The 25,601-nt window shown below is 36.3% G+C and overlaps 1 protein-coding gene across 1 annotated transcript; it reads right to left on the bottom strand.

Moving 5' to 3' along the window:
* Positions 1 to 321: 321 nt before the first annotated feature.
* On the bottom strand, positions 322 to 21,127 carry alg6 (ALG6 alpha-1,3-glucosyltransferase). Its single transcript, XM_051712473.1, has 14 exons — positions 20,937 to 21,127; positions 19,653 to 19,737; positions 18,981 to 19,070; positions 18,748 to 18,836; positions 18,260 to 18,342; positions 18,102 to 18,166; positions 17,038 to 17,223; positions 15,216 to 15,351; positions 10,308 to 10,393; positions 9,404 to 9,488; positions 9,243 to 9,313; positions 5,481 to 5,549; positions 2,956 to 3,151; positions 322 to 991 (listed from the first exon to the last, which is right to left on the bottom strand). The coding sequence occupies exons 1-14, from the start codon at positions 21,016 to 21,018 to the stop codon at positions 794 to 796; spliced, it is 1,521 nt and encodes a 506-aa protein (XP_051568433.1). The 5' UTR covers positions 21,019 to 21,127; the 3' UTR covers positions 322 to 793.
* Between the last annotated feature and the right edge of the window lie 4,474 nt (positions 21,128 to 25,601).

Consider the following 25,601-nt stretch of genomic DNA (forward strand, 5'->3'; position numbering starts at 1 on the left):
TTCATTTTCTGCTTATCCTCGCTGTGTGTGTGTGTGTGTGTGTGGCACCAGAGCTAGCGCTGACTGTAACACACTAAACCCTTTGTGACCTGATAACATTTATAGTTGTAATGGATTTTCTTAATAGCCATCATTAACTGGCACTAAGAGGGGTGAAAGGGATTGCTTGCACTTTTTTCTGCTGGTATTTCAGCTTTACAGCATTATCTTCTGATATGTCTCCTTCCATGATTTTTGTTTTACAGCCCATGGAGTCGAAGCATTTTAATGTGTAGCTTTATAATCAGCCTCATGTCTTCAGTCACTTCCAAGATAAATCCATTGTATTTAATTAATCTTTTACTTCACCACAATTATCATCAAAAATGATAATTTTGACCTTTGGTGACCTTTGGCCTTGAGACCCATGTTCAGATACAAGATAGAGAATTTTTCATTTTGTACAAAAACATTAAATAATGTTTATAAAAAATGTTAATAAAAAATAATGTCAACACAAATGGTCCCTTACAAACTGGTCATTTATACAATCCCAATATCCCATTAACTGAATTGATCTCTAAGGCATACAAGTGAGAGAAAGTCTGGCAGAACTGTATCTCCTTTCATTGGAATCACTATTCTCAACTCGGGCAAGTTCTCCAAACCTCATTAAGGGGAAATTGAATTTTCTCAAATATTCCCATCCTGTTTTATTCTGACCCAAGGGATTCTCCTCTCCTTTTACCATAATTTTGTTCTTTGCACTGTTTGGGGTTCTTTCTTTGACAACCAATGTCTTTGAAAACATGTTTCAGTTTGTTTTCTTTTGGCTCTTTTTCCTCTGTGGTTCCGAAAACTGGACTATGTTGAAATATATGACAAATCCCAGAAAATGGAGAAAGGAGAGGATGGAGACCACCACTGGAAACAGATCGGGCAACTTTGCTGGGGGCTCCAAACACACGCTCGTAAAGCTCAAAACAGCCATGGCAACCAGTGAAAACCAGAACTGTAAAAGACAAAGTGAACAACACTTATTTTTTTGTCCACTAACAACAGAGATGAAGAATCACAACTAGGAGACTTTTAGTCCTAGACCAGGGGTTTTGGGGGTCCGTGGAAAATTTCAGAGGATTTTTTTTTTTTTTAAGTGTACAATTTAAAAAAAAAAAAATTTTTTTTTAAAGGTTTAAGGAATAGTTAACCTAAAAATGCCATCCCAGATGTGTCTTTCTTCCTTCTGCAGAACACAAAGATTTTTTTACAAATATCTCCACTCTGTAGGTCCATACAAATGCAAGTGAATGGTGACCAAAACTTTGAAGCTCCAAAAAGCACTTAAAGGCAGCATAAAAGTAATTTATACAACTCCAGTGGTTTAATCCATGTCTTCAAAAGCTATCTAATCCGTTTTTGGGTGAGTGTACATCTTGCCATTGCAGTCTCTAGACACGATCAAATTTCAAGCTTGATTACACTTCCTAGTTCTTGACACTTACACAGAATGCTAGATGTCGCTAGGAAGTGTAATCAAGCTTGAAATCATGATCACCATCGAGTATATTTTGGTCTGTTCTCGCCCAAAACCAATTGGATTGCTTCAGAAGACAAGGTTTTAACCACTGGAGTCTTATAGATTACTTTAATGGTGCCTTTAATTGCTTTTTGGAACTTCTAAGGTCTGATCACCATTCACTTGCATTGTATGGAGCTACAGAGCTGAGGTATTCTTCTAAAAATCTTTGTTTGTTTTCTGCAGAAGAAATAAAAATCATACACATCTGGGATGGCATGAGGGTGAGAAAATGATTCGAATTTTCATTTTTCAATGAACTATTCCATTAACATTTAACCAAATTTGACATTACCGTTTCATTTTGCTTTCCAAAGGCTGGTGAGAAATCATGAAGTCAATCATTTTTCTAGGGAGATTCTTCTAGCCATTGTCATCTTAAGCTGCTCATTTAATATTTATTTTGAAAAGTGCTATGCAAATACTGTACATTTGAAATTAAAAATGTTCTCTTCTTTCTCTTTTTTTTTTTTTGCCTTTAGTACAATAACAATATAAAAGCCAATTAATTAATTTTATAAACATTTTGACTTTATAAGTGTATATGGTTTTTTATACATTTTATAGCTGCCTTTATATTTTAGGTAGGGGGTCCCTTGCAAGCAGATCATCAAATTTAGGATCCTTGGCATCAAAAAGTTTGAAAACCTCTGTCCTAGATAAATGAGACAACAGCATGATACAGAACCCTTTAACTAGATGTTTATTTTCCACCCTGTTTCAGGATGGGGAGTCGTCTCAGGGAGGGTGGCATAAATATTAACATGTCTATTTAGGACAGATGGAGTGAAGGATCAGTGGAAGTGCTGGTGTGAGCAACATGACCGCCCCATGAAACCCTACCTCTATCATTGGGCCCCCTTATTTATGTCTCTTGTGTAAATAAATATATCTAGGCAAACCTGTGTTAATGACTCACGCTACATAAATAGGCCATCTCCTTGTCTCGGACATTCACGCAAAGAACTGTTGAAATGTTCAGATCTAAAAAGCACTAGGAAGAGCAAGGGGTCAAACTAATCTGAAAATGATGGGCAACTTTTCAGGTGGGGACTGTAGGCTAACCTGACTTCTGCACTAGCATAAATTTCATTAAAGAGAAAATTCGGTCATCGTTTACTCATCTTTGTGTAGTTCCAAACCTTTCTTTCCGCCATGGAACACAAAGGATGATGCTCAGTCTCGGTCACCATTCCCTTTCATTGTATAGACAAAATATGCAATCAAAGTAAATGGTGACTGAGGCTATCAGTCCCTAACATTGGAAGGAAGAAAGTCATACAGGTTTGGAACAACATGAGGGCGAGTAAACGGTAACAGAATTTGTATTTATGGGACAGATATTCCTTTAATTTCAGTGGTGTGGAGTAATGGGGGGGGTGACATCAAAGTTAACTTACTTTCCATTTGATGATCTGGCTAAGGTTGAGTTTAGGCAGACAGTACCGAGAGACTTTGAGGTACAGGCCCAGCCTGAGCTCTTCATCTGTACTTCTCTCTAAAGCAGAGAGCAGATAGAGACTCAGAAAGAGGAATGCCAATGAGGTCACCACATACGGCAACAGTAAACCGTCCTTCAGCAACAGGGGGAGCATGCTACAAAGAACACACAAAACACATAAGCATTAAAAACATTAAAAACATAAAAACAAGCATAAAATATCTTTATCTTGATAACTGATAACTGATTATGTATCCCTCCGAAGAACTAAAAGAACAATTCACCCAAAAATGAAAACGTAATCGCCCTCATGTCGTTCCGAACGGGTGACTTTTTTATGCGAAACACAAAAGATGTTTTAATGAAGATAGGCCACCATCTTTACAGTACAATGGCAGTGGATAGTGCTTTAAAAAAAAAAAAAAAAAAATCATAACATCTTTTGACATCCGTTATGCGTTCACGAACGCTGCAAGAGAAGCTCGTTCACTGTGGCTAGCCTGTTCAAACAAGAACTTGCGTTGTTCAGCGCTAAAAATACGTTCTCATGTCAACACTCATGGCAAGTTTTCACAGAAAATGAATTACGTAAATTCCTAGTTGTTTCTCACCAAAACCTAAAGTGCACCCAACACAAGAAAACTTTAAATATGGCACATGTGTTGCATGGACTACTTTTATGATACTTTTGGGTCATTTTAAGCTTTAAGGCATGGTCAGATTTACCTTTGCATGGCAAAATTCCGAGGTGGAGAAGCCATGGCCAGACATTATGCGTGTGACAAACCAGCATAAAACTAATTGTCAATGAGCCTCTTTTTAATGCTGCACTTTACTCTCTGTGAGAGTGAAGTTAAAAAGAAAAAAAGCTGCTAAACTGATATCCTTGTCCATTGTGAATATTCAGTGTAGCTGTACGAAGCCCCGCCCCCACAGAGGTCACTGCCAAACCAAGCAACTTCCTATTGGTCAACGCAGCGAATTCGCCTGTCAAAGTTCACCAAACTTGAACGAAATCCGCAGGGGGAAATTCTTTGTCAACGGTAGTCCATCGTGCAAAATTCATCGCACGGATTCCCATTGAGATGACTGTACGGAATTGTTCACCCACGGAATTTTGCCAAAGGTAAATGTGACCGCGCCTTTAAAGGTGCACTCAGTAATTTTGTTTCCCCATTTAAAAGTTTTCCTTCTAAAGAAATGAATTGTAATTTTGAAACGGATGTATAAAATCATGACCACTCACATGAGATGAGGACACTAGTCCAATCAGTAACCTTATAAAAGCTGTTTTATTCTACATAGGGCAGGGGCGCCCTCATGGGCGCTGCCATTTTAGAATCACATGATAATACTACTCGTTTAATCTCATTAACCATCTTGTTATTGGACACTTTCACTCTTGGATTAAATCAATCATGACTGATTGTGAATAGTGAATTTCTACAATGGCATCAGTAACTGAAAACTATTGATTTTGAATGATGCTGCATCCACACCACTAGGTGTCACTAAGTCCAAGATGACACGAACAAAAAGTTACTGAGTGCGCCTTTAAAGTGAAGCACTATCCACTGCCATTGTATTTGCAAGATGCAGGGGGATCGTCATTAAAACGATTAAAAGAAAAAAGTCATATTGGGTTGGAACGATATGAAGGTGAGTAAACTATGACAGAATTTTCATCTATTTCAATAAATACAGCCAACATATTAGACCTCACACAAGCATTTATCTTGAGTTGGAAATGATGATATCAAGAGTAAATATTACACTTAGGCATGGAAATAAACTGTCATAGCTCAGCTATTTCCATAGGCATTGGCTGAAAAACAATAACTTGTGCACCAACCTGATCCTATTATGAATAATACTGCCATTGAGCAAATGTGTTGACAAAATAAAACAATCTTTGTGTTGGCAGAACAGGTCATGACGCAGAAAAAAAACAATACGCGCTGTGAATTTCTATGGAACCACATTTTACCATAATTAGTAAAAAGCGTTCAAATTAACGGTGTGTGTTTGGGACATAGAAAACTGTGGCAATGTGTTGTCTCTGTATGCTCTTGTGGATATTTCCCGTAACAGTCCAACAATTACTCTGTCATACAATATAATCCAATTATTTCCATAACAAAGAGCTTCATGTCTTTGGCAAAAAACATAAATTTGTAGCATTAAATCTGCTATTAAAACTGTATTTGTGGAAGCAAGCAGTATGATTCTAGAGAATGGTGGGCTGTGTTTATACAAAGGGGTCTTAGTTTAATGGTATGTGGGCTATGTCAAGTAATCCAGTGATATCCTTACACTAAACCATGCACACAACAATTAGTGTTGACAGCTGGGACTCCCCTATCAGCTACTTCTCTTCCTCTCACTATATAGTCATTTGCTGACTTTGTTTCCATGGCCTTGAGGATAACATTATTTATAGTAATGTGATTTGAATTTTGTAACACATATAGCTTGATATCTTACCTGAAAGTTGACGTTAACAAAAACCAAATGGCAATCAGAGGGATTTCATTGATGACAAGACAAACTGGCCTGTAAAACACATATTTGATTTTTGAGAAAATATCTACAAAGCAGATATTTTTATATGATGCCAATTCTATAATTATATATTTGAAAGGGCAAGGACTAGGTATCATGATCATCCCTCCCCACTGATCCAGTAATTACGCTTCCTCTGTCAGCAATCTTCTAACACCTTTAAAAACAGACACTCCTAATCCAGAAACATGCCTTACTGATTGACCAACATGTGCAAGTTGTAATGCAATAATTAAAAGCTGTTGCTTGCAGCTGGCTTTGTGTGTATATTATGTATAACATACACCGATCAGCCACAACATTAAAACCACCTGCCTAATATTGTGTCGGTCCCCCTCATGCCACCAAAACAGCACCAACCCGCATCTCAGAATAGCATTCTGAGATTATATTCTTCTCACCACAGTTGTACAGAGCGGTTATCTGAGTTACTGTAGACTTTGTCAGCTCGAAACACTCTGGCCATTCTCTGTTGTTTTTCTCACTGGATGTTTTTTGGTTTTGGCACCATTCGGAGTAAATTCTAGAGACTGTTGTGCGTGAAAATCCCAGGAGATCAGCAGTTACAGAAATACTCAAACCATCCCGTCTGGCACCAACAATCATCCATGCGATTATCTAATCAGCCAATCGTGTGGCAGCAGTGCAGTGCATAAAATCATGCAGATACGGGTCAGGAGCTTCAGTTAATGTTCACATCAACCATCAGAATGGGGAAAAAATTTGATCTCAGTGATTTGGAGCGTGGCATGATTGTTGGTGCCAGATGGGCTGGTTTGAGTATTTCTGTAACTCCTGATCTCCTGGGACTTTCACAAATAACAAGTCTCTAGAATTTACTCCAAATGGTGCCAAAAACAAAAAACATCCAGTGAGTGGCAGTTCTGTGGATAGAAACGCCTTGTTGATGAGAGAGGTCAACAGAGAATGGCCAGACTGGTTCAAACTGACATAGTCAACGGTAACACTAATAACTGCTCTGTACAATTGTGGTGAGAAGAATAGCATCTCAGAATGCTAACCTGAGATGTGGGTTGGTGCTGCTTTGGTGGCACGAGGGGGACCTACACAATATTAGGCAGGTGGTTTTAATGTTGTGGCTGATCGATGTATGTACTAACAATAACAATGTGAGACAAATTATTATATGGGATGGTTTTACCTGTATTTTAGACAGTTTTCATTTATTTTTTAGCTTTTTCGTCTTTTATATTTTACATTAAATTTGTCTTTTAAAATGTCACGTAAACGCTTCAGTACAACTGAAATTGTACCAGTCTGATTTTTGTGAAGTCAAGACCTAGATAATGCGATTGTAGCTTGGCTTCATCCAGCACCATTCTCCAAAAGACAAATGTAACATGGTATGTGTATTACAGGTACTTCCTCAACGGATGTCCTTCCTTCAAACATTTGATTATGCATCGTGTCATGAATACTTGGACAGGCAGGTTAAGACTGTAGCACGACTACTTAAAACTCCCTGTAGCTTGATTATAACTGCACATGTAAAGGTACTTTTACGCATATTCATGTATAGTAAATTGTATAATATTGTAGGTAAGTTTTTGATGAACCCGTGTAGATTTAAAGGTGATGTTATTTCAATGTTAAAAAAACTTAGCCCTATCCCAGTTTAAAGGAATATTCTGGGTTCAATACCAGGTAAGCTCAATTGATAGCATTTGTGGCATAATGTCAATTACAAAACAAATATATATAATTCGGATATATTTGTCACTCCTTTTCTTTTAAACCTTATTTATTTCATTTTGTTTCACTTGTTGTGTTCCCAGTCAAAAATGACTGGCCATTGGAAATGAATGGATAAGACTACAAAATACAGAAATATTAAGTGTTCAGGAGCATCCCGAACATTTAGATGAGCACATATGTGGATGTGTGTTTACACAAAGTTCTCTGACACGTGCACACACACACAAACACACGTGTGTCAAGTGCCCTTTTGTGCATCGTCTTTCCATGTACTCTTTGAGGAATATTTCAAGATCTACTTATCATATAATGTTGTGATTGGGCTCGTTTGAATCAGGATAGTCTGCGGTAAGTTACAATATGTCATTTTCTATATGTATGTTTCAGAAAGTAATAAGGAAAAACGTGACAAAAAGCCACTCCTGACAGTAAAAAACCTGTCACTATTACAACAAAAAAAAATAAGTTGATAAAAAGATCTAATGCAATATCTTGTGATAATATATACAATATGAGAGATTTATAAACAATCTTAGTGGGCCGGTCATTTTTGACTGGGAACACAAAATGTGTTAGCAAAAAAAAAAAAAAAGAAAAGAGAGAGAAAAGAACCCCGCACAAGGGTTAAAAAGCAATAATCTGGGATACAGTGGGGCAGGAAGTGAATGGGGCCAATCCATAAACGTTAAAATACTTAATGTTTTAAAAGTACTGCCACAAGACATAAACAATATGTGTTAACATGATTTTAGTGTGATCAAATTTACACATTTTCTGTGTAAAGTTATATCCAATTTTACATCTTTGTTGCCATGACGACGTAACACAGAAACCCTAAAACGACCATAAAAATTATGATTTAAAGGTGCACTAAGTAATTTTTTCCTCATTAAAAAAGCTGTACTCCATAAGAAATTAACTGTAATTTTGAAACATATGTAGGAAATAAAATGAAGACTCGGGTCATATCAGTAACCTTTTAAAAGCTGTTTTATTCTACATGGAGAGGTTCCGCACATGGGGGCTGCCATGTTAGATTCACATGACCAGCCAAATACTACTCGCTTAATCTCAGTAACCATCCTGTTATTTGACACTTTCACTCATTGATTCAAGTAATCATGGCTGACACTGATTTGTGAATTTTTACATTGTCATCTGTAACTGAAAACTATTGCGTTTGAATATTGCTGCATCCAGGCCACTAGGTGTCAGTGTAAGTCTAAGACGACATAAACAAGAACTTAGTGCACCTTTAAACAATGATTTAAGCTTCACATTTCTGCTTTTAACCAACCTCCACCCCCATTCACTTCCATAGTAAGTGCTTCATGTTAAATCTTTGCTTTTGTTTTTTTTTTTGTTTTTGTTTTTTAAAAGGAGGGACGAATATAAATAATTTTTCATGGTAATCAACATAATGCCACAAATGTTGTCAGTTGAGGTAAACTTGTATTGATTGTACTTGTATTTAACCTAAAATATTTCTTTAATTTGGATAGGCAACTAAGTAAGCCATTCGTGTGTTTTTGTTTTTTTTTATTAAATTTTTTTTTATAGTGCTCTGTTTGTTTGCACATTCTATACAGCCTTACATAGCAATACTGTCTTAACTACATATCTAAATTTGGGGTGGGACTAAACAAACTATGTCAGATGGAGTGTGCGTTAGAGAAACCAGTTCAAAAACATTCAATGATTATTAATCAAACAATCATGATTTCTGAAGTTGTACAGTACCTCTATCAGCGCATAAATTACAAACTTCACCTTCTAAGGTCTTATTGCAGTACTACATACAGGAATACACCTGCATAACAAATACTTAAATTACTTAATAATGTTTATTTAGTTTATTGTACTATTATGAATCATGTCATAAAATATCAACATTAACGACATTGTTTTGAGCAATGTGCTGTTTTCGACACTTTGATTGAGTAGTATGAATTATATTAAGATGCTTACAAGGCAGCTAGAAGGATGGACTTCTCATGGACTTGGAAGGAGAAAAGGAAGAATGCCAGGGAGGAGTTCGCCTACATTAAAAACAGACTGGGACAGTCAGTGGTCGAAAATACAAATTGTTGAAGTGTCATATGTAAACACATAATCATAACACCACTTACCAAAGCGAGCTTGAACTGCCATAGAGTAGGTTTGGATAGCAATTTTAATGATGATGGCAGGATGAACAAGAGAGTGAGAGCAAAACTGTAAGCACAAACAAACCAAAATAATTTCATTGGATACGTCCATGCATTAATGACAGATTTACTATACACACAAACAGAGTGGAGAAATATGATCAAGAGCCCCGGATGCCAAAGCCGGTAATCTATCCCATGAAACTAGAGGAGGCGGCTGCCTGATCTTTTTATACATCCTCACCGTCAACAAGAAAGATCCCAGCATGCAGGAAATGCATGAAATACTGGCAAGGCCTGGCGAGCTCTCACAGAATTACTTTAACCCCTCAATCATCACTCCCTTGGAGGAAAGGTGTGTTGGAATGGTGAACATGGCATAGGTTTAAGGAACCTCCATTAGAGTTGAATGACCCCACTGGGAAAAGCATCTGGGTGCAACATGACTGATGCGATTGTGACGGGTGTTAATAGTATACAGTGAAAAAGTGTATCTGAATCAATTGTTTTTTTTTTTTTTTTAAAGGTACAGATTTCACTAAAAACAGATAGTGTTCATAAAAATAAATATGCCCATGAGAAAAATAATTATAGACTCTGCACAAATAGACTGAACAGAGACACAAACAGAGATCATTTGAAAATTCCTTTCAGAATTTTTAAAGAAATAATCTTGACCAAACCCTAGCACCTGCAGATTAGTGTCCACACCAAATCTATCCAATATCAGTAACTTCTCACAATCTTTCTGTGCCCTCCACTATAATCAGATGTGTTTTGCAAACTTGGTAAGAGGGAATAGGGTGAGAGAGATTGATAGGAGGAGATACATACAGAGTAAGGAAAATGAGAAAGGGTGGCGGGTAAATGGATGGGGAAAGATTACCTGAGGAACAGCTGAGTCTCTCTGGACAGCAGGGTCTTGATCTTTATCAGCACATTCAAGCTGCACCATGTGTTAGCCACTTTATCCTGTCAACAAACACATGCTGTCAAAGTCACAAAACGAATGCGCTCCGGACACAATGACACAATGAGAATGACTGATACACTGAGCGTTAGATCAGTTTTCCGTTCTTTAAAAACCGTTGTCCAACGATTTTATAAATGTATCTATTCTAATGCATTACATACATGCAATAACCCATTAAAAAAAATGAATGCAATTAATCACGCCCTCTGATCTGTATGTAAATTCCATAAAAAGGAATTTTCCTAACATCGTAGCAATTCAAGCTTGAAGTAATTAGAGATGCACTGATATAAAATTTGTGTGCTGATAACAATATCCGATATCCGATTTTTTTCTCGATTATTTAGGTATCTGCCGATACCGATAGTTTGGTGGTTCTGCTTTTTATGCTACCTTATTTAAAATCACTTCTAATTAATTACACAACTTTGAAAGAAATGAAAATAATAAATTTCTCTGTCTCTACATGTTATCCATGTTTTCTGCATTACGTCGTCATGGCAACAAAGATGTAAAATTGGATATAACTTTACACAGAAAATTTGTAAATATTATCTCACTAAAATCATGTTAACACATATTGTTTATGTCTTGTGGCTGTACTTTTAAAACAATAAGTATTTTAATGTTTATGGATTGGCCCCATTCACTTCCTGCCCCACTGTATCCCAGATTTTTCCTTTTTAACCCTTGTGCGGGGTTCTTTTCTCTCTCTTTCTTTTTTTTTTTTTTTGCTAACACATTTTGTGTTCCTAGTCAAAAATGACCGGCCCACTAAGATTGTTTATAAATCTCTCATATTGCATATATTATCACAAGATATTGCATTAGCTCTTTCTGGTCCCAGATTTAAACAAAATGCTGAGACAAAAAGCACATTATGACCTTACATTAACTTCATTCTGAATAGTCTCTTGTTAGGCACATTATCAATTTAAAGTAATTCCACACCAGATACATTTCTTTTACACACATCACGAGTTGCAGGCTAATAGTCGGATGTGTTTTTCCACCCCCTTTTGACAGAAAGTAATCAGCCCTGAATATCTGCTGTTTTTGACAATCAGCATATGTACAATGAAGCAGATAATTGCTTTTATCTTCAAACACATCGGTGCACCTCTAGAAATAGCATGTCCGCTCATGATGCAAGACGTCAATAGTACTCATTTCCAGAGGAGAAAAGCTTTCATACTGAAAGATGTGACGCAAAAGGTAAAGACAAATATCTGTCTGACACAGACAAGTTAAAAATATTGCAGACGAAATACAAAAAAAGTCCTGTGTCAACAACCCTCAAAAAGGCTGAATACAAAATGGATTGGTGTAGACTGTAGACCAGTGATAGGCTCATGTTAAATTATATGGAAATAAAAAAATCCAAAAAATAATAATAATAATTTTTTTATGTTTATTCAATGCTATCATCTGCAATAACACTTTCAACTGTCTTCATTTTTTGGCTTTACACAGTAAATATTGATAAGCTATATGTGATTAATTGTTATTAATTTGACTGGCAAATCATGTAACTAATTTGATTAACATTTTTAATCGATTGACAGCCCTAATAATAACATAAATGGCACAAAGTGATTTGTGAGATTTTACGTTTTTATACTGTGAAACAAAGTACAATGTTGTAGCATCATGAGAATTCATGATCATGCTTACAAAATTAGCACTGACAAATACGGTAAGCGTCTTTAAATGGCATGTAGCTTTTGAAGAGAAAGCAAATAAGTGGCATTACTCAGAGTAATCATTTCCCAACTGAAAGTGGCCTAAAAATTCCAGTGGGCATTCTTGTGGAGCATTTGTACAAAGGGCAAGGGTGAAGTATTACACTCCCATAAATTTTCCTGACAAGGAACCGGGATGTCAAAAAAGCCATGCACTTATCTGTAAACTCACAGACACAGGGTTACATGTATGAAGCTAAACTTACAGCTTTCGTGCCGCATACCAAGCACATTAATACCGACACGTAGCTTGCGGAAACTTCGGATTTGCCACCTGTAAAAGACCGAATTGCACCCTTTATGAAACCAATCCACTATAAGAGCCCATTGACCTTTTCACTGGGGTACCGCCATGTGATTCCTCAAAGACTGGTGGCCAATAGCAGTTTTGCAACAGTGGAAATAGTAAATGATCTGAAAGTCGCAGCCCTTCTTTTGAGAAACCCTCCATACTGCCAAGTCCTCAAAAACACAGCTGCTGCCTTTCACAGCTGTGTGTCTGACCGAGTGGACACTACAGCTGAAGATGAGCAAGAGGGCTCACAGTCACCACCAATGAGATCAACTCGATTTGGTGCACTTGGAAAAACTTCCATAATGTTCTCTGCTCTCTGACCCAGATGTCATGGAATGACCTCTAAGTTTGGACACATAGGCTAAATTTAAGAGTCGCCACACATAAAGACAAAAGCAGTCACTCTTTACAGGCCTTTTAAAGACAACACTGTTTGTTACCATTGTTGTTGACTTGAACTTAAGGTAGAGGTTTGGAAGAAATGAATAACCACAGTTTATCCTGGCCAAAAAGTACAATTATCAGAAGTTCCACCCCTAAATCTTGCTTCTATTTTTCCCTGTGTTTTGCAAAACAGTCATTTAAATTAAAACTATTTTAAATCAGATAATCGCTTGTTCAGTGGCGGATCCTAGCAGCCACATGCATGTTCCTTTTTTTCTTTTCTTCATTTGGCATGAAGGAAGACCCTTGAGTTTCTGTGTGCGGTTGTGTTCCTTTGAATCTTCTCCTAATTAAATAAATAATGGCTTTGTTTTGTAATCCGTAATTGCCAAAATTATTTGGTATTACATGTTTGTTTGTTTCTTACGCCATGCCAGCTTCTGTGGCTATTTTCATGAAAACCAGGTTTAAGTAGTAGGGGGAAAAATAAAACTAAAGATGTTTAAGATCCATTTTTGCTAAAAACTCATTCATTACATTTTGGATTGACTTTGTTAAAAGCCTTTTCAAAGGTGAAATACGTGAATGTAAAAAATAGTGAACCTTGAGTTTTTACAGTCACAATCAACATTATGCACCATCAAAATCAGGTGTTTATGCAATAATTTAAACAGTCTGGTTGACATGTAACTGAAATATTCCCAAAGGAATTCAATCAAAGCGAAATTGGAAAAGAATCGAGAGCTTGTGTATCAAAATTGAATCAGGAAATCAGTCCCGAAACTTGGCCCTAGATAACATGCTAACTTGCGCTAGAACACATGCATGCTTACGGCTAAATAGTACCTAGCTTTTGCGTCCTCTGACGAATCCATGCTAGTAGACCTCCGGGCAGCAGCCAAGACTTGTTTAGCACTTCCTGCATCATAAATGCTCAAGGCTCTAGGTTAGAATTACTCACACCTTGTGTTTTATGTTAGCCTCATGTCAAGCAAATGCATGATATATTCTGGGCACTCAGCCCTCCGCAGAATTTTCAATTACTTCTCACAAAACAGCACGTCCTGCGCCACTTCAACAGCAGGGTTTTGGGTGCCTTTTAAAAGCAAGCTGCTTTACTTGTACAGTCAGTACAGTGTTTGTGCAGTGTTTGACCTGGCTTTAGACAATGCACAGGGACAGAGCACTGGCTTTCCAATAAACTTAACTTGAGCCCCTTGTTTACTAATCAGATCTAAAGGATGAATCCTGCTCTAGACACAAGGGGTCTTATTTGGGCACTTTATGAATATACACTACCGGTCAAAAGTTTTGAAACACTTGACCGAAATGTTTCTCATGATCTTAAAAATCTTTTGATCTGAAGGCGTTTGCTTAAATGTTTGAAATTAGTTTTGTAGACAAAAATATAATTGTGCCACCATATTAATATATTTCATTATAAATCTAAAATTTAATTAAAAAAAAAAAAGTTTTTGAAATTGATGACTTGGACCAAATAATAAAGAAAAGCAGCCAATAAGTGCCCAACATATAGATGGGAACTCCTTCAATACTGCTTAAAAAGCATCCCAGGGTGATACCTCAAGAAGTTGGTTGAGAAAATGCCAAGAGTACATGTCTGCAAATTCTAGGCAAAGGGTGACTACTTTGAAGATGCTAAAATATAACACAGTTTTTATTTATTTTGGATTTTGTTTAGTCACAACATAATTCCCATAGTTCCATTTATGTTATTCCATAGTTTTAATGACTTTACTATTATTCTAAAATGTGAAAAAAAATTATAATAAAGAATGAGTAAGTGTTTCAAAACTTTTGACCGATAGTGTAGATCTGAATGGCAACAACACCAGTGCTCCAAGTTGTTCTTCAATTTGCATCTGTATCAATGAAAAGAGGATCTTTACTGTATGTACCTACTTAGGAATAATATTCTGCCACTAGTGTATTTATGTATTCATGCATGCATACATAGACATATGTAATGCATGTGGATAAGGATTTCAAGGGCATTTCCAAGCTGACCCTGCATCGGACATTTTTTAACAGGCACAAAACAGAGCTGAAAAAGCATCACAGAAGCAAAGCATCATGCTGTGATGATGTGTTAAAAACCCATTCCTTAAGCCATAAATATGGCTGATTTACGTATATTTTATTGCCGTTCCCAACTAAAGTAAACCTGAAAACCAGCATCTGGTGTACATACTGCTGTGACCATTACCGAATAGTAACATTTTATTCATCCAATTTTTCTTTGCCCATGGCAAGGTATTTTCAGCTATGTTATAATGGGTTCAGAACAATCCAATAAGTAGTAAAGAACCTATTTAGGTGGATTTAAAGAGGTTTGCTCATAGATGGTTTGTGATGATGCATATACATTAGGTAAAGTACCTCAAACAGACCACGGCCGATGGGAAAAAGGCGATGAAGAACCTGTAGAAGTTGATGTGGGTCGGACAAAAAGGGCAGCCAGCAGAGGGCAAAGGTCACCATTACAGTCAACGAGATCTTGGCCAGTAGAAAAAGTCTGGATACACAAAAAGCTCAGTGAATCATTTGTGCAACAATATATTATCATTACATAAAAAATTTAAAAAACATAAAAAATATTTTTGTAAGGATTAAAAATAAATAAATAAATAAATATTTTATCCAGGGCCAACAACCTGTTATACATTACAAGTCCAAACAATTCAATTAAAATGTGCAACAAGTATTTTTATGTTACACTAGCTGTTACAACATTGGTCTTTATACTGATGTAGCATAAAAGGAATAGTTTTTGGCAATGAATGCTATTATAGAAATACAATACCCCATTCACTGCTATGTTGTAATAGCAGTTTTGTAATGTTTTCTCATATGACAGAAGTGTGCATCTCATGCAAGTCAACATTATTTTACACATATTTGTATAAAGTACTATTTAGGAGTACATTTTTTTTATTGTGAATTATTCAGTCACCTTTAAATAAGTGTTGCACATTGTCACACAGAGTAAATAGCACATTACAAATTACAAAAAGGTTTTTCCATTCATAATGGGTTGTAAATACCCAACAGGTCCCTTGACTCAATACATCCTTACAATATTTTGCTGTATATTGGAGCTGCTAACACCTCTCAGCTGTAGATATACAGTTGCACGCACAAGCATAGCAGGGAGGGTCAGGCATGGCCAGAGAGTCATCTGGACATGTCTCTTCACAGGCAAACTAATCCATCAGTACATATGCCCCCAAATGCCCTTGGTACATTGTTACTAAATAAACAAATGAACTACAGCAAAGAGCTGAGTGCTTGCACTGAGAATGGCTACAAGACCCATGTATAGACTCTTACATGTGAGAGGTTATGAAGTGATTTAAAGAGATGTCAAAACAAATACTAGAGTAAATCTAATTTTCAAACCTGTCAACTACACACTCACACTGAAAAATTCTGTAATAATAAATTATAATAAAAATCCCACCTGTATTGAAATCAAGTGGAAGTTGACAGAATAAGTCTGTTATTCTCTGAAATAAATAAGATAGTCAAGCTGTGGCATTTCCAGCTAAAATAATTAATTGTGATTAATCTCAAGATTTTTTTTTTTTTTGGCATCAACATGATTAAATTCAACTTTGCAATTTGCCTCTTAATACATAAGAAAATGTATTTTTGATGCATTCATCGCTATTTAAAGAAAGAAATCAAAACAATAAGCAACATTTTTTTTTTTCCATTGCATGTACATTAATGGTGCATTTCAGTCGTAGGGAATATTTCATTCTTGTTGAGCTTCGATAATCAACAGCAAATTACTTTCCTTTAACTACAAATCTGTATTTAATTTATAAATTAATTTATAGTTCAGGATGTTTTTTTTTTCCTTTACTGATAAATGAGAGCCTGGATATGGGATTGTCTTGTGTGTCAATTGAATATGGGTATCTATGTGCTAATGCTCTTGAAAAGGTTCAGACTGTTCTCGCCAGTCTTTTAAAGGTTTTAATGTCATATTAGATAAATGCATTAACTGTGTGAAATAAATGTAATGCTGTTACAAATATTTAAATAACTAAGTCACCACATTCTGAAACCCTACTTTTAATATGAGACCTCTTGGCTTCTGAAATTTCTGGAGGTCCTTATCAATAACAATTATTCAATTTTAACACAACCACAATTAACCACAAGATGCAATGTATTTACAACCCAAGAGACTCACCCTCGGCCAGTAAGGCCCTGTTTAATACACTTTCCCAGGAGGTAGCAGAAGAAAGGCAGTGAGTGGTACAATTCCATTTGTTTGTAATTGAGGGCAAGGGTGAAGGCCAAAGAACCAAAGACATCCCAGCCTAAACCAAGTCCCAAAATGCCCCAGAGGGCAAGACCTAGGCTCACACTGTTATATCTGAAAATGCTGTTAAAGACTAGGTACATGCTGTTGGATGTTAAATCATTGACTGATAAAAACTTAAATTAAATAACCGTTTTGCTGCAAACATTATTGGGCAAATTAAGGTTTACATTTTCAGCACAAAATCTAACTGTAGGCACATAAATCAAAACAAGGGCGTAGCCAAGAAATTACTTTTGGGTGGGCCTCTATAAAAACGGATGTACCAAATTTTTTCTCTCAATTTTCCTTAGCAACAGAAAGGTGGCGCATTCAAACAGTTCTTTCACACTTTCAGAAAGCAGAATTTCTGCATTTTTTTTTTAAAAAATTGATTTTATAAATATATATTTGAAGTAAAAAATAATCTCTAATTTGGGTGGGCCCAGGCCCACACCAGCCAACCTGGGTGGCTCAGTGAGTACTGACGCTGTCTACCACCCCTGGAGTCGCGAGTTCGAATCCAGGGCGTGCTGAGTGACTCCAGCCAGGTCTCCTAAGCAACCAAATTGGCCCGGTTGCAAGGGAGGGTAGAGTCACATGGGGTAACCTCATCATGGTCGCTATAATGTGTGGTTCTCGCTCTCGGTGGGGCGCATGGAGAGTTGTGCATGGATGCTGTGGAGAATAGCGTGGGCCTCCACACACGCTACGTCTCCGTGGTAACGCGCTCAACAAGTCACGTGATAAGATGCGCGGATTGACGGTCTCATCGGAGGCAACTGAGATTCGTCCTCCGCCATCTGGATTGAGGTGAGTCACTAAGCCACCATGAGGAGTTAGAATGCATTGGGAATTGGGCATTCCAAATTGGGGAGAAAAGGGGAGAAAATCAACAAACAAAAAAATTAAATAAAAAATAAATACTAGTGCAGAATTTGGGTAAAGGATACTGAAAATGGCCATAGTCAATCAGTATAAGTCCTGGATACAGAAGTATGCAGAGGGCTGTGGCGACCTGTGAGAACAAAGACAAACAGTGACCAAATGACCAAATCAAGCACATCCCAATGATTAAAAAAACATGACAAACTTCAAATCAGCCATTTACTTTTTGTTTAGGGGACCCATCGCAGAGATAGAAGCAGTAAAGCAAAACTGCTGGAATGTAGATCAAAACATCTGCAAACAAAACTAGTGGGAACATACAAGGGAGGGTTAGTCCAAAAAGCATTAAAAGCAAGAGAAAAGTGAAACTTTTAACCATGTGACTGTGTTGATATTGAAGACTACAGGCGTTCAAATACACTCCTAAGGCTACAAAATAGTGTTCTGTCATAGAAGCCATGCCCTAATATTAATTTACCAAAGGTAAACGATTAAATAAATAAATTAACTTCACAAGACAGTGCAGGAGACTTGTGGTCAGCCTACTGAAATCCTGGAAACTGTAATGAATGAGGATGTTCATTTTAATTAAATACTCTCAAATACTGTTTATGAGTGGTTATGTCTATGATGATTACAGTATTTCTCTAAATTCAGTAAATTGAATTAGGTCTACTTTTTATAAAATGAACTACTGGAGTTTATACCTACCAGTGGTCCTCATGAACAACTTATGAGAGTGGCTTTCATAACCTCTAGATGCATGCAACTCTACCCAGTCAGGATTGAGTAGCTTTGCTCTATTATAGAAAGAAAAAAATAAAGAAAAAATTACATATGCACACACACAGCCCACAAAGATCATAATCATCATCACCCAACCATATTCAACTATTACGTTAAAAAGCTCTAATGGATGATGTACAATGTAAAATAAAACTTACACATATGCACACACCAGACTATGATAGGCTGTCAGAGGAGGATAGTCAAGACCCCAATAGTTCAAATCATTATTTGTAGTATTAAAGTACCTTGTTTGGGGGAGAAAAAATAAAATATTAAGACAGACCTATAAGACATTTTGCTTTTAGATTAAATATTATGGCACTGAATAGTTTTAAAATGAATATACAAAAATGGGGGAGTTTTTAACAGTCACTTTACTTAAGGAATATTTCGGGTACAAAACAAGTTAAGCTCAATCGACAGCATTTGTGGCATAACGTTGATCAATTAGGAAGACTCGTCCCTCAGAAATGTAAAGCTTATAAGTTTATAAAAGCACTTAGATTAATTCTTCTATTAAAACTCATGTATTATTTGAGCTGTTAAGTTTTTTTATTTAGTCATTTTAGGGTTTGTTGACAATACATCATCATGGCAACAAAGTTGTAAAATTGGCTATAACTTTACACAGAAAACGTTAGTATGTGACTTCCACTGTAAGTGCCTCACTGTAACCCAGATTTTTGCTTTTTTTCAAAGAAAGGAGGGGCAAGTCAAAATTATTTTTTTGGGTTATCAATATTATGCCACAAATGCTGTCCATTGAGCTTAACTTGTATTGAACCTGGAATATTCCTTTCAGTATACAAGATGATTGAGGGACAAACCATTCTTGAACAGGTAGATTGTAAGTCACTTCTTGCCAGTGTCTCTGTGCCTCATAGTCCCCAAACATCGGTGGTTTACCTGCACCTAGATTCCATTAATGAAATGGATTAGCAGAATAGTGCGACGTATGAATTACTATTAAGATATATAAGGAAGGCTCTATGGGTTATGATTGAGAATTACATCTTATAATCACATTCTTTCACAGATTTTGTATATCCCATTGATTGTCATTTTAGCCTTGTTCATCATGATTATTTGGGTCGTCGCGACACACTCTCTCACGGCGAAATTGTCAGGATTCGTACGACTTTTCTAAATTTGGCTAATTCGTATGATATCGTGTGACTGCACTCGTTTGAATTCCTACGACTTTCACTACAGCCAGTGACATCGCTGGATATCGTTTCCATCTAACAGGCGACAATCCTGTTTAGTTTGAAGTTTAACTTCAATCAGTAACTATTATTAAAATTACACACTGCTTGTGAAAAGTCCAATAAAAGTCCCATTTTAATCTATTGCACTAGTGTCATATCTTCATGTCCCCTGGACTGCATGCTAAATATCTCTCAACCATAACATTAGCCTAAGGGTTAAGAATGACATTATCTCACTAACATTAACGTGTAGTAAATGTGTAATTTTAACATTGATATTACAGTTTTGTTTTTGTTTTTTTGTGTCCCTTGACTTATTGTCCACCCTGTTATGTCATTATACTGTAATGTTATAAAATGAGGTCACACACTGGAGGTTTTTTTTTAACTTAATTTTTAGATGTTAGTATATGTGATCGAGCATGACATGTCCACTCTGTTATGGAACGATACACGGAAAATGTATTTAAATATGTCAATAGCCTACATTTATGTTAACAGACTTAAAATCATCAGTATAGGGTCACAAATGTGTTATATGCTAGATATTATTCACAGATCATGAAGTGACTAATTTTACTCACTGAATGCCCTGTTATTGCCCACTCTGACCCTGCCCACCTAACAGGATGGACATCTGAATTTTTAAGAAATACAGCTTGACCTGTATTGTATGACTTACAAAATCTTTGACATATCCCTTTAACGATAAAACATAAAGATAGTACTTATTAAAATATGTTTCATTTTTCAAACGTTTCAAAGCCAAAAAAAAAAAAAAAAGGCATAGAATTGTAGAAATGGCTCATTCACAGATGAACGCACTGCTCCTAACTTCTCTTCTAGACTTGTTGACGTGTCAACCCTGAGCATAAACGCGCAGGTCATTCGTTGAAAACAAACCTGAGTACGAGTTAAAAGACACAGCCCATCTCGTCGTTAAACCGAGCAGCACGCACAGGGAAATAATGCTCCAGTTCTCCATGTATGTTAGCCTTCAATGTCTTTGATTTCAAATCATAAATTTGTCAAATCGATCATGCTTTCCTAGAGAGCCCAATCGGCTGTAATTCACTTCCTGAAACACAACGTCAGCGGTGCGACATGAAAGGCGCCTCATGATGACATCATGCACTACCTAACACGTGGATTCAATTGATCAAGCGGGTTCAACGTGTAGAGGAGCTACCTACCTCAGGTTTGGGTTAGGAGGTTGTTTGTAGCTATATGCTTCAATCTAGTGCAGTAGCCAAAGTATAACAATTGCTTTTGGTCTAATAATGGACTTACCTATGGAACATAAGCATGTAAAGACACTGACAAGATGGCTTGAATTCACTGAATTTAGCCTGTTAAAAATCTTGAACAGTTTATTTTTTAGGCTTTCCTTCATTGATGAATTAGTGATGACTCATTATTACTGGTTGCCCTATGTTTTGTTTTGTTTTGTTTATCGGTCTGAAAAATCTTTTTTTTTTTTTTAAATGGAGGAGCATAAAAAGCATTATTTGATGTTCGTTTAGTCTGTGATCTAATAAATTAAGGAGCACAGTGTCTGTTAAAGGGTATCAAAATGACAACACTTCTGCTGTTTGCTTTTTATGTCTGTAACGGTTTAAGGTTGATGTCAATAATTCAATTACTCGACTTAAAATGTTCCTCAATTCTAGTATTTCCAACTCTTAAAGGGATAGTTCGCCCAAAAATTAAAATTCTCATAATTTACTCACCCTCATGCCATCCCAGTTTCTTTCTTCTACTGAACACAAACAAAGATTTTTAGAAGAATATAATATTTCAGCTCTGTTGGACCTCATAATGCAAGTGAATGGTGGCCAGAACTTTGAAAAGCGTAACAGTAATACACACCACTCCAGTGGTTAAATCCATGTCTTCAGAAGTGATATGATAGGTGTCGATGAGAAACTGATCAATATTTATTTTTTACTATAAAAATTCACTTTCACATTCTTTTGTTTTTTTGTTGATTTGAATTCCTTGTGCATATCGCCACCTACTGGTCTTAGGTGAAGATTTAAGTTAAAAAAAAGGACTTAAATATGGTATATCTGTTTATCACCCACACCTATTATATAGCTTCTGAAGAAATAGATTTAACCACTGGAGTCCTATGGATTACTTTTATGCTGCCTTAATATGCTTTTTGGATCTCCAGAGTTCTGGCCACCATTCACTAGCATTAAATGGACGAACAGAGTTATTGTATGGACCTACAGAGTAGAGATGCACCGATCCGATACCTGGATCGGTATCTGCTCCGATACTGACGTTTTTAGATGGATCGTGTATCCCTCCAAGGAGCCCGTTCCAAATCCGATACTGTGTGTTAGTCATGTTCGTTCCTGTCAAGCTCCAAAAATGACATAAAAGCACCATTGAAGTAGTTCATATGACTCGTGCATTTTATTCAAAGCCACTTGAAGACATGCGATGGCTCTGTGAATCACAAAAGGCTGTGTTTAATAAGTAAATATATAATATGCTCGTGCAGCTCCAGCGCGCTATTGAACGGCGCTGCTCTGTTTACACACACTTGCGGCTATTTTTAGCCTTCACCGGTTGTGCAACATTTGAGCGCTACTCAAGAACAACATCTCAGATGTAGATGCTCAATAGTTTGGTTCACTTATAAACGGTGCCGGAGGTGCATTTTACCAGAATTTGAATAAGAAGCGAATTAAACTACTGTGAACTTGCCTACAAACAGACACATACAGGACTTCCTGGAGAGATTAGAATGTCAAAATAAAAGCCCGAGGGTTTTAAAGTTAAATGTTCACGATTGAAATATATTACTGTTGTATTTAAAATTCTAAAAGTCAATAATAATAATGTATTATTATTATTATTATTGTTATTATCATCATTTGTTTACAAATTATAACAATGTTTAAGTTTAATGGGTTCCAAAAAATAACTGTGAATGAAAAGTGAGCTGATATCTTACAACTAAATTGAACAAAACAACAAACAAAAAAACAAAACAAGAAAAACAACAAAAAAAGAGATCTAAATCCTTTAAAGTCCAGATACAAGTTTAATGTTTTTTTTTTTGTTGTTGTTGCAAAAAACAAACAAACAAACAAAAAACAAATCAAACAAATAACTGCCTTCTTTTCTACTGCATGAAGGTGAGTAAGTGATGAGAGAATTTTCATTTTTGGGTGAAATATCCCTTTAACTGAGCAGTGGCGGTATCGCCAGCATTTCTTTCATTTTAATAGTCGCTGGATAGCGCAGCTTCTTTGTGGTAAGCCCATCAGTTATTTACAAATAACTGGACAACTGCTGACTAGCAATGACACTTTCTCTATAATAAGTGGCCGAGTAGTCACATTCCACTCCATGGTATATTAATGTCCCTGTTTGCCACATTGGAAAATTACTGCTTCGTTTCTGCTCCCTTTAAATCATCCTTTCTTTCTTTCTGTACACTGAAGTCATTGAATATGTTCTTAAAAATAATTTGACATTATTTTTTGTTTGCTTATCGTAGCCATATTGTCCTGTTTTTTTTTCTGTTTTTGTTTTCTTCTTCTTCTTCTTCTTTTTCAGTTAGTAGGCTAATTGAAAAAAAAAAAAAAATAAATAAATAGTGTAGTATTTTCTTTTCGGTGTGGGCGACCAGGACCATTAAAACACAGATAACGTTAAAAAACGTATTCAATGTACAGTGTAGCTATGTCTAATTTAAAATAAATTATCTTTAGGTTTTACATGACTTACATGGGCGTGAGGCCGTGCATGTGAGGTCCGCGCGCTGCTGACCCAGCAGGAAAAGCGCAGGCAGTGGGAACACAGGGACGCTACACCTGTGTATTGCGCGAGAGCAGGTGCATCCACAAAGGTCAAAGCGTTGTTTATTTTACCCAGAAAATGCTCTCGACCACTTGTCATTTTAAAAGTGCTTAGCGAGGGCTTTTGTATTTCACACGCCAAGAAAAATAGAAACTTCACTTTCGTCCTTCAAAACAGCTGTTAAATACCTTGAGTCAAAGTTACAGGCTGGTTCGATCGCAAACAGATATGACACAATGTGATATAGTAGCCGGGCAAAATAAACTTGATAGTGCTGAAAACCCAAATAAGATTCACAAATAAGATTAATCACATAAGCTATGTTAGAATGTTCTTAATAAACTACTTTTCAATTGTGGCAAAATGATTATATTTTTATTATTTTATTATATGTAATTATTATATTAGAGCCTATATTTTGCATGCATTAGCCTATCCATAATTCGGTATGGCTTAAGGTCACCTTTATTGTTGTTGTTGTTGTTTTCTAATTATTATTATTGAACGTAGCCTATGTCTAAAGCGAGGGTGTTATAACCTTGCACTCGTTAAAGAGTCAGCTCTTTCCCACCAGCCTGTCTTTAAATAGATCCCTCATTTAAAACCCGTTGAATCTGAACAATTTCACAGTGTCTCTAGTCCAAAACAAATAACATCTAACTGATACACGTGCGCGATCATTATCCTCACAACAGTTGCAAGGAAACATGGCACGTTTATTTTAGAGACATGGCCACTGCAGATACATCAAGATCTGTGCTCCTATTAGCCAAAGCACGCGTTGCCTTGATGTCATTTCTTACTGGAAACGCCATCTAGTGATACATTTAGGACAAAATCGGAAATGCTGTAATTATGGAGAATTTCTGATTGACTTAGTGTGAGGTTATCACATTGTTTAGTTTTGCATTAGGCTAATGCAAAACTAAACAGTGTGATAACCTCACACTAAGTCAATCAGAAATGTGTGTGTGTATGTGTGTGTGTGTGTATATATATATATATATATATATATATATATATATATATATATATATATATATATATATATTCTGTTTTCGGAGTATTTTATATATGTAGCCTATTTTCTGCTGTTGGGCTTCAGAAATATAATTATATGGCTATGTAGTGATCATAAATGCCATAAGAATTGTCACTTTCCATAAGGAAAAAGAACTGAAACATCTATGGACTAATGTTGATATTTTTTTTTTATATTTTTTTTTTTTTTATTTTTTTTTATGCGAAATCCAGCAATAAATTACTATAGGAATGTGCTGTCAAACTCCACTGTGACAGGAAGGCATCAGAACAATTTGCGTACAAAATGTTATCCCATTTTTAGGAATAAGGAGGCAGTTGTGGAATAGCCCCCCTGTTATGTTGTGCCACTCAGAATGTCAGTCTCAGCAGCGTCTTTGGCCTGAAAGTGAATTTAAGAAGAGAGCACTTTTCCCATGGGTATCACTTAAATATAGCCCTAACTCTTGTGCGCCACACACCATCTACCATTTGCTGTTTGAGTAGAACTGATTAGCTAGACACAACTGTGAAATAGCGTGTTACTTTAATAGGAACAACTTGCAAAACATTTTTAGGTCGCCTCCATTTTCACTTGTAAATGTATACGGTAGTTTCTCGACCTTTTTAATTAGAAATTATTTAGCTTGTATGGCATATTGCCAATGCAAGCTTTAAAAGGCAGACGGAAAACCGTTTATGATGTGGTTGTTGTATGATAATCTTATT

The sequence above is a fragment of the Myxocyprinus asiaticus genome, chromosome 12, assembly GCF_019703515.2.
Source record: "Myxocyprinus asiaticus isolate MX2 ecotype Aquarium Trade chromosome 12, UBuf_Myxa_2, whole genome shotgun sequence".
NCBI lineage: Eukaryota > Metazoa > Chordata > Actinopteri > Cypriniformes > Catostomidae > Myxocyprinus > Myxocyprinus asiaticus.

What these genes read in the sequence shown, in the direction of transcription:
- alg6 (XM_051712473.1), bottom strand. Translation starts at nt 21,018, where the DNA reads ATGGAGAACTGGAGCATTATTTCCCTGTGCGTGCTGCTCGGTTTAACG. An exon ending in GGCAGTTCAAGCTCGCTTTG is followed by an intron (nt 9,314 to 9,403) that starts GTAAGTGGTGTT and finishes TTTTTAATGTAG; the next exon opens with GCGAACTCCTCCCTGGCATT. An exon ending in GCCAGATCATCAAATGGAAA is followed by an intron (nt 992 to 2,955) that starts GTAAGTTAACTT and finishes TGTCTTTTACAG; the next exon opens with TTCTGGTTTTCACTGGTTGC.